The sequence below is a fragment of the Alexandromys fortis genome, unplaced genomic scaffold (assembly GCF_014885135.2).
Source record: "Alexandromys fortis isolate MF-2015 unplaced genomic scaffold, M_Fortis_MF-2015_v1.1 scaffold_68, whole genome shotgun sequence".
Taxonomy (NCBI): domain Eukaryota; kingdom Metazoa; phylum Chordata; class Mammalia; order Rodentia; family Cricetidae; genus Alexandromys; species Alexandromys fortis.
Window position 1 is genome coordinate 242,161 of NW_026067948.1, and position 9,874 is coordinate 252,034.

The 9,874-nt window shown below is 35.7% G+C and overlaps 1 protein-coding gene across 2 annotated transcripts in view; it reads right to left on the reverse strand.

Moving 5' to 3' along the window:
• Window positions 1–2,647: 2,647 nt before the first annotated feature.
• The window catches only part of Depdc1 (DEP domain containing 1), a 30,192-nt gene continuing 22,965 nt past the window's right edge, over window positions 2,648–9,874 (reverse strand). For both annotated transcript variants that reach the window (XM_050149465.1, XM_050149464.1), the window contains 3 exons: window positions 5,921–6,097; window positions 4,659–4,844; window positions 2,648–4,027 (listed from right to left, as the gene is read on the reverse strand). In XM_050149465.1, coding sequence (XP_050005422.1) covers window positions 3,887–4,027; window positions 4,659–4,844; window positions 5,921–6,097 — 504 coding nt within the window. In that variant the 3' untranslated portion in view covers window positions 2,648–3,886. The remainder of the gene's footprint in view (window positions 4,028–4,658; window positions 4,845–5,920; window positions 6,098–9,874) is intronic.

Below are 9,874 nucleotides of genomic sequence, written 5' to 3' on the forward strand. Positions count from 1 at the left end.
AGTGATAAGGAAACTTTAGACTAAAGCTTCATCTATCACCAGTTAAGCCCCAGGTGCTTTAAGTACTTAAGTAAAAATATGAAGTACAGCCAAGCACTGTTATGCTTAATAAGAACAAAGGGGCAGTAAAGGTACCCAGAGATAGTTTACACAATACTTTATTAACCTTAGATTTTTAAGTGTTAATGAGAATGGAATGGAAGATATGGAAAAAGAGAGAGTGGATAGTCAAAAAACCTGCTGAATTAAACCAATTTATGTAACTTAAGGATGTGTTGACATCAAAATGGATACCAGGATATGTGTTTTATTAAGGAAGAGGTTTTGCTTTTATTTCCAGAAGAGAGGAAAATGTATAGATATCATCAAGGTTCATAAAGATTCGAAATGGAGAGAACTCTTTATTGGAAAGGTGATATGGTGGTCATTCAATCTAAACTAATTTATAAGACCAAGAAATACCTTTCATTTAATCATACACAACCTGCCAAAAGGGAAACTCCCCAAAGATAGTGTTGGGTAGGGCTTTTTAAAAATCATTTCTAGGAGAATAATAGCATCCAACTAGGGAATCTGAAGACTACCGCTGAGAGTTAATACTCTTGTACCCTGTAAAGATTTCTTACTTATATTGGTTTAATAAAATGGAGATTGGTCAGTAGCAAGGTAGGAAGTTCATTCAGATAAAGTGACCAGACTAGAAGAATTCTGAGAAGAGGAAGGGCTCAGTTTGCAGTCACCAGTCAGACACAGAGGAAGCAAGATGAGAATGCCTTAATGAGTAAGATACTAAACCATGTGTCTAAACATAGATAAGAATTATAGGTTAATTCAAGTTGTAAGAGCTAATAAATAATAAGTCTGAGATAACAGGTTAAACACTTTATCATTAATATAAACCTCTGTGTGTTGTGTTGGGACTAAGTGGCTGTGGGACTGGGCAGGATAGAGATTGACATCTATACTGTACAAACAAAACATCTGAAGGAGAATAACACATAAAAAAATGTCTGAGGAAAAATAATATTAGCCTAATGATTTAGCACATTTCTAATGGGATACAGTTTCACAAATCTTATGAAATGTTTGTTTCTGCTCTTCTCTACAAATATGTAAGTCAAATTGTCTTTTTGTAGTTCCAATTCAATTAAAAATTAAAACTGCCTTTGGAATTGGAACATAGATTTCACTTTTTCTAAACCCAAGCATGCTTGTTAAAGGAAAATACAAAATCTCTGTCTCATGTCAGAAATGCTATGTTCTATGGTAAAGAAGAAAACCAGTGTTAAACAACTAACGGCACTAATCTCATCAACCTTTGGTTCTATTGTGACACTTTAAAACTTTTCTTAAGATATAAATATTGTCTCAAAATTTATAAGATTAAAATATGTATTTAAACTTTTTGTCATTATATTAATGATCATATAGAGTACTAACTAATTCTAGAAATAGACTTTATCTAGCCTGCTGTATGTGACTTTGTGCTTGAGTCTAAAGCAGGTAACTGGGAGCTGAACTTGTGTACTGTGGATGTACTTAACCTTTTGTGGTCCTTTAATTTTTTGGAGATCTGCTGCATATGAAATTTAAAATGTTTAAGTTTTCTACAGCAGTGTATGTCCATTTCTGGAAGTGACCTATGAAGTTTCTGAGATGATGATGATGCCCTGCAGCACTAGATCTACCTGGTGACAAATGCCACCTAAAGATCTGCTTTGGATTACAAACTGCTCAAGACTACTTCAAAGCATTTAGCTGAGATGGTCCAACTTGAGAGTACTCCAGTTGGGACTTCAGATAAGCTCTGAACTTTCTGTCCACATCAACACTGGACAAAGGGCTAGAGAGATGGCTCAGTGGTTAAGAGCATTGCCTGCTCTTCCAAAGGTCCTGAGTTCAATTCCCAGCAACCACATGGTGGCTCACAACCATCTGTAAAGAGGTCTGGCGCCCTCTTCTGGCCTTCAGGCATACAGACAGAATATTGTATACATAATAAATAAATAAATATTAAAAAAAAACTCTTTAAAAAAAAAAAGACTGGACAAAATCTTGCTCTCCCAGGATATGACCATTATTTAATTTTCTATGATTCTTCCAAGATGACATTGTTTCCAGATAGGAGGAAATAATTTTAAGAATGTGATGCCCAAATTCCGAAAACGTGAGATGGTTTAATTTTTTTGTTTTATTTTTTTTTCTTTTTATTTTATTTTATGGATCATGGATGTTTGTCATTGTTTAGGAGGGTTGATTGCAATTTTTGTTGTTCATGGTCAAGGAAGAAACTAAACATAAGATATTAGATTTTCTGAAATGAAAAAGGGATGGATATAGTAATAAAAGAAAAAAGATAGATTATTGAATTTACTTTTAAACTTAAAAAAAGCAACTGCTAGTCACAAATGTTTTACATTGGTATGCATTTTTATATTGTTATAGATTTAAGGTTATTTTTATTAGAACATATATATGTTTCTACTCTTGTTTAAGGTATTTTGTATATTTTTTACCATCTCTAAATTATAGACTTGATAATATATCAGACCTTGGTAATTCCAAAGTGCTCCAACTTAAAAACATTTGCTTAAAGACTATTCTAAGAAAGACCAGTGTTCAGCTGAAAGAATCCCCATACCTCAATGTCAGTAAATATATTATTATTTTAAGGGCATGTAAAATGTAGTTACATTAATTGAAAAAATAAATGTCTTAAGTGAAGAAAGTTTGCTTTATTTATCATGGTCACATTTAAGAAACAATGAAAGGCACATTACTGTTATCACATTTAAATAATGAAAGGCACATTGCTGATGCTAAATAACTATTACACATCTATTTCAGTATTAGAATGGATAAAGAATGTAAATATTCAAAAGATATTTCTGGAAAAAAGACCGAAGTAGTTGAGATAGTTTAGGGAAAAACAAAAACCTTGAACAAACATTTAAAAACCCACATATATCAGCCAGGAACAGCTGCACACGTGCATTCCTACCACTCAGGAGTATAAGGCTGAGGTGTCAGAGTGAGGTGCACATTAAGACTTTATCTCATAAAGTCACCCCTTTTATCTCCCAATAAACCAAACTCCAACAAACAGAAACCAAGCTACACATGTATATTTAAACACATTTAAATAGATCATAAGTATAAAAAGATTATACAAGAGTACAATATTCTTCACATTCTGATACTTAAAAATAAACAATCATAAACAGCCAGTTCTTTAGGTAATACCCATAGGCGCACATATAGACACAGGCATGTTTTCTTTTAAAACAGCACCATAATTTCATCTGTATGATACAATCCTAATAGCCTTACTAGATTACTATATTAAAAGTTATAGTTTCTAATTAAAATATTTGGTATGGGCTTTTGTATAGTGCCACTTTTATTGTATTTTAATAAATAAAGCTAACCTGAAGATCTGAGAGTAAAACAACCCCACTATTAGCCTTACAGACCATGTAATGGTAACACACACCTTTAATCCCAGTTGCCATAGAAACCGGGTGGTACATGCCTTTAATCACAGAACTAGAGAGGTTATATTATGGGAGGAAACAGCTCTCAGACACAGTCTCATTCCGAGATTCCTGGAAGCAGGATCACCATTTCAAACTGAGGTCAAGGTAAGAGTCAGTGGCTGACTGCTTTGCCTTCTGGGTCTTCAGGTTGAGCCCCAATTTCTCTCTCCGAGTCTTTATTAATCATGCTTCACTTTCGTTAGGTATTCTTAGCTAAGAGCCAGTAGCTTTGGCAGTTTCACATGGATAAAAGACAATTTTGGTCCTTATCACAGAAACAACAATATTAATAGATTTCCTGTTAAGTAAAAAATACTCTCATATATGGATTCATTTATTAAAGTTTTAAGTCAGTATCGCAGACGGTGAAGCTTTGAGTTTCTTAAATTCAGCATTGGTTGCTTGATGGTAGGTTTGGCATCCAAAAGTGCTGCTTCACTCTCGGTGGTTGGAAATCTTTTCTGATATATCAAGGGATATTCCTTCTGAAACTTAAAAATGAGGAGAAGAATATTAGAAACTCTTGAGTATTATTTCCCTAGATGAAGTTTGTCAAGTATCTCTTCATCTGGCACTTACTACTCTGAGCATTTGTGAAGGTAATGTTATAAAATCTTCCAGACTCCTGTAAGTAAAATTCTAGGATTCTTTTCTGTTAATTCTCACTCTAAACACAGATCTTTCTCTCTGATAAAGCCTATGAAGGCCAGAGGAAGTTGGTGCAGTTTTTATTTCTCTCTTGAATTTCTCAGGCTTTGTGCTTTCTAGAGCGATGTAGTTACTGAGCTTTAAAACTGAGAGAGTTTTAATCAGTGGTAGGGATGAATCATTCAGAGATATTATATCATACTCCAGATTTTACATAAGCTTTCCCAGATTAATTTAAAGTATAATTATACAAAATACAAGTAAAATAAAAGAGAATCAATTAATATTATAATTAAATTTAAGATAGAGTAAAATGAAATAAGCACTAATTCATATACTTTAAGAATATAATGAACAACAATATATAAGCTCCATATTTAAAAGTTAAAATTTTATCTCAAAATGTCATTAAAAATAGCAATTCCTGATCACAAACTAGAAAACATTTGTAATATGGATTGTGCATTCTTGTACCTGCTTCAGTTTTTTTCTTTTCTCCTTTGGAGGCAAGTTTTTACTTCTAATAATATTCTCCAAAAGTTCTTCAATTGCAGCTTGAGAAGTTGAAACTTTCTGCTTATCAAATTCTTGAGTACTAATCTGCTTACAGTAAGAATATGTTGGCAAAGGAACAACTTGTTCATCTCCAGGATTTTTAAACTGTCAGTGAAGAAACCAAAATAGTGAAAATCTGTATGTTCTGGTTTTATTTTTCCTATGCATTTTTGGTAGAATCTAATACCTATTATTTGCCCTCAATAAAACATTCAGTGTGTTTATAAAACTGAATATACAGTAGAGCAAGTGAGCAGGATCTAAATCCAAACCCTACAGCATACTAGTGTACAATGCCAAATTAACTTCAGGTTTCTTTACTTATCATTAAAATGAAGATTACATGAGAAAATGTACACAGAAGCACTAAAGGTAGCTATTAGTATCACTCTTAATCATGGATTTTATTATTTGAAGTATGAAACATAGCAATCTAAATGGTGTTTTAATTCAGTTTAAACCACTAATATTTTGACTTGGTAATGAACCATTGATCCATTGTTTTTGAGAACTAGAGGACAATCAGAGCCCATGTATTTATGGATATTGAAGTTTAAGGAACAGTTATATTTATGGTAAGTCAGTACAATATTATAATAATATACATGAGAAAAAGCACGAACAAAATGTGCTTGTCAGCCAATGCCTGATTATGGTGGATATCTGCTGCTTAGTGCTTTTTTCTTTTTCTGACAACTTTTTTCCATTCTATGTATTTTAGTCTTTTTCTTTTCTTCAGAATGAATTCTGCTTTAACTATATAGAATGTATCAGAATAAGACTCTTTCCATCAAAATTACTCTCAGATTTTCAAAAAATGGACATTTAACAGCACTAGACAATCAAGGTTCCATATGTAGGGTCTGAGGAGATGGCTTAATGGGTAAAATGTTTCCCAAGCAGGCATGAGGACTTGAGTTTGGATCCCCAACATCTACTAAAAACCGGGCAAAGAAGCATGTTTCTGTAATCCCAGTGCTGAAGGTGGAGTCATGAAGTTTTGTCTAGCCAAATTAATGATGAAAGGCCAAGAAGAGTCTCAGTGCTGTGTGAATCTATAGGCTCTATATATTCCTGATTTAGTGAATGTTTATGTGAGCTTATTTGTATCCAATTTGACTCTTAAATTTGCTACTAGTGAATAACTAGTGCAGAGATGTTTTTAAGGTGAAAATACCTACATGGCCCTTTCGAATGTAGTCAAGATGCTGCTCCACAGCAGTCTGTAAATAAGTGGGTACTTGAAGAATTTCCTGGTGATGATCCATTAGGAAAGATATTAATCTTGAAGCCAGAAGCTCATCAAGATCCACTTCTTCAGCACAACACAGTACACACCGAGAAAAAGTATGTATAACCTACAAAATGATGACAATTTAAGAACCTAAGATTTCATATAAATGACAATATAAATAATTTCCAATTTGTATTACATGATGTGTGGGGACTAAGTGATAAGCACACTTCAGTTTAGAGCATGTGGAAATAATTTATTATAGTTATGAAGGAAAGAATTCTATTATATTACAGTACTCTAAAAGGAATTTTTTATGTATTTTTGTTGACAGATTTCCAATGGAGTATGTTTAGTGGGTTTTCCTTTCATTTTAATAGTTTTGTTAATAAATACCATGGGTTCTATTAATATAGAGATATAATCCTTAAGCCAAAAGCTGTTAGAGAACAGATACTTATTTTATTAAACTAATTCCAAAAAACCACAAACCAAAAGAATATATCACACATGGAATACATAAAGAAGTAAAAGTACAAAGAATTTGTATAACGCTGTTTTCTCTAGACAAGGTCAGGATTTTAGGGTTGTTTTGTTTTTAAGTTTAACTAACTTTTAAATACAAATACTTGGCATAAAATAAAACAACAATGAACTGACCAATCATACAAACAAATAAACTAAGAACTTAACCTGCAGAACTATTAAACTCTATTTTGTGCTTTGCACACATGGTTTTACTTTCCTGGGGGTTCTTTGTTTTCTTTCAAGTGATTTAAAAATACTTTGTATTTTATTTTACTGTTGAAAGTTTTTATAACAGAAGCATTATAAGATAAAAGTATCACATAAGCAGTACTTTCAAATAGCTTGATCATTTTTTAGTTAATAAACCATGATGAGAAACATTATAAATCCATTATAAGAAACACCCTCCACTCTCTAGCCCCACTGCCACATACACACAAAGCACACTAATAAAACCTCAGAGATGGGGGACCAAGAGGTGAATGACCAGCCAGCCAGCTAAGCACCCCACAATCTAGGCCCTCGATACCAGGGCAAAAACTCCAGGCCGTTCCATGACCTGTCTCATCTTCATTGGCCATCCAGCAGGCAAGTTTCCTACAGATAGGCTGCTCCAACAACATTGATGGAACCCTGTAAGCTACAAGACCCACTCCACCCCAAACCAACCCATCCCCTGCAACCTCAGAGGAACTCTGAAGCACAGACTGCAAATGCACACAGACCAAGAAGTGATTGCTCAGCCAGCCAGGTGGGCACCCCACTCTCTAGGCTTTTGGTACCAGGGCAAAACCCTGGGTCCCTCCCTCACCTGTATTAGCTTCACTAGCCAGGTAGCAGGCAAGCTCCCTGCAGATAGGCTGCTCCAACACCCCCACCCCATCAATTGGACCCTGTCAGCTACAAGGCCAGTCCTTCCCCAAACCCACCCATCCTCTGTGACCTCAGAAGCACAGGCTCCAACTGCACAGAGTGACCAAGCAAACAGGCCAAGAGTGACCTTAGTGGCTGCTGGAGACAGAGACAGCGACTGTACAGAGCAGCTCTTTAAGACACAGCCAGCAACTGCAAGGATTGAACCAAGAGGCAAAGACACTGCTAGCACCAATTGGAAGAAGAGATGGGTAGGCATCAATGTGAAAATTCATTTAAAAAACAAAAAACAAAAAAGCGACATGGTAATGCCAGAACCCAATGGTCATACAACAGGAAGACCTCATCATCTTAACCCAGAAGAAGCAGAAGAAAACCATGTGAAATATAACTTTATGAAGATGATAGAGACTCTTAAAGAGGAAATGAAAAATACCCTTAAAGAAATGGAGGAAAAGACAAACAAAAAAATGGAAGAAATCTATAAATCTCTTAAAGAAACTCAAGAAAACCAAGAAAAGGCAATTGAATGGGTAAAGAAAACAGTTTAAGACTAAAAAACTGAAATAGGGGCAATAAAGGAAACACAAACTGGCTCCTGAATCTGGGACAACTGAGGGAGGGAGTAGACCTGAGCCAGAGATCCTTGTAGGACAAAGCACAAGCCAGGGACCTCTGCAGGAGTGGACCTAGACCAGGGACATTTACAGAAAGAGGACTGAGCCAATGACCTAGGCCAGAACAGGCCTGAGACAGTGAATTCCACAGGAGCAAGTTCAAGGGAGCAATCACTGAGGGAGTAGGCTGGAACCAGAGACCTTTGTGAGTCTGGGCTTGAGTCTGGGACCACCAAGCGAGTAGTCCTCAGCCAGGACCTCTGACAGAGCAGGCCCATGGAAGCAACCTCAAGCTGAGTGAAACAAAGGAAATAAGAGCAACATCAACCTTCACAATAGCCACAAATAACATACAATATCTCAGAGTAACTCTAACCAAACAGGTGGAAGACTTGTTTGGCAAGAACTTTAAATCTTTGAAGAAAGGAATTGAAGAAGATACCAATATCCAAAACACTGATGACAATTTATGTTGGAAAGGTTGTTGGGTAAGGGGAACATTCATGCATTTGCTAGTGGGAGTGCAAGCATGTACAGCCCCTTTGATTATCAGTGTGGTGATTTCTCAGAAAATTAGGAAACAACCTTCCTCAAGATAGGCAATACCACTTTTGGGTATATACCCAAAAGATGCTCAATCTTACCACAAGGGCATGTGCTCAACTATGTTCATAGCAGTTTTGTTTGTCATAGTCAGAACCTGGAAACAACCTAAATGCCCCTGAAGCAAAGAATGAATAAGGAAAATGTTGTATATTTACACAATGGAGTACTGCACAGCAGAAAAAAAATGACATCTTAAAATTGGTATGCAAATGGATGGATCTAAAAAATATCATATTGAGGTAACCCAGACCTAGAAAGATAAATATCATGTGTATTCACTCATAATTGGTTCTTAGACATAAAGCAAAGAAAACAAGCCTACAAATCACAATCCCAGAGAACCTAGGCAACAATGAGGACCGTACGAGAGACACATGTGGATTTAATCTACAAGAGAAGTACAAAAAGACAAGATCTCCTGAGTAAATTGGGAGCATGAGGACCATAGGAGAGGGTAGAAGGGGAGGAGAGATGCAGCGAGAGGAATAAGAGAAAAATGTATAGCTCAATAAAATCAATAAAAAGGATAAAAAAGGAGTACAGCTTTAAACAGAGAATTCTCAACAGAAGAATTTCAAATGGCCGAAATACACTTAAATGACTGTTCAGCATCCATATTCATTAGGGCAATGCAAATCAAAATGACTCTGAAATACACCTGCCAGAATGACTAGTTAAAAAACACTAATGACACCTTATATTGGAAAGAATGTGGAGTAAGGGGAACATTCTTCCATTGTTGGGAGTGCAAACTTGTACAGCCACTCTGGAAATTAGTATGGTGGTTTCTCAGAAAATTGGGAATCAATCTACCTCAAGACCCAGCTATACCAATCTTAGGCATACACACAAAGGATACTCAATCACACCACAAGGACACTTGCTCAACTATGTTCATAGCAGTATTATTCATAATTGCCAGAACTAGGAAACAACCTAGATGCCCCTCAAACATCTACCTCAGTCCAAAATGGCCAGGCTGTCTCAAGGAATCTCAGAATGAGACTGTGACTGCTGTTTTATAATCCTCTCTAGTTCCAAAATTAAAGGTGTGTACCACTGGAATTAAAGGCATGCACCATGTGATTCCTATGGCAAACTAATTGAGATTAACAGTGTCAGTCACACTGCTGTCTATAAGGCTGACCTTACTCTCTGATCTTCAGACAAGCTTTATTTATTAAAATACAAATGAAATGCTAGGGGGAGAGAGAGAGAGAGAGAGAGAGAGAGAGAGAGAGAGAGAGAGAGAGAGAGAGAGAGAGAGAGAGAGAGAG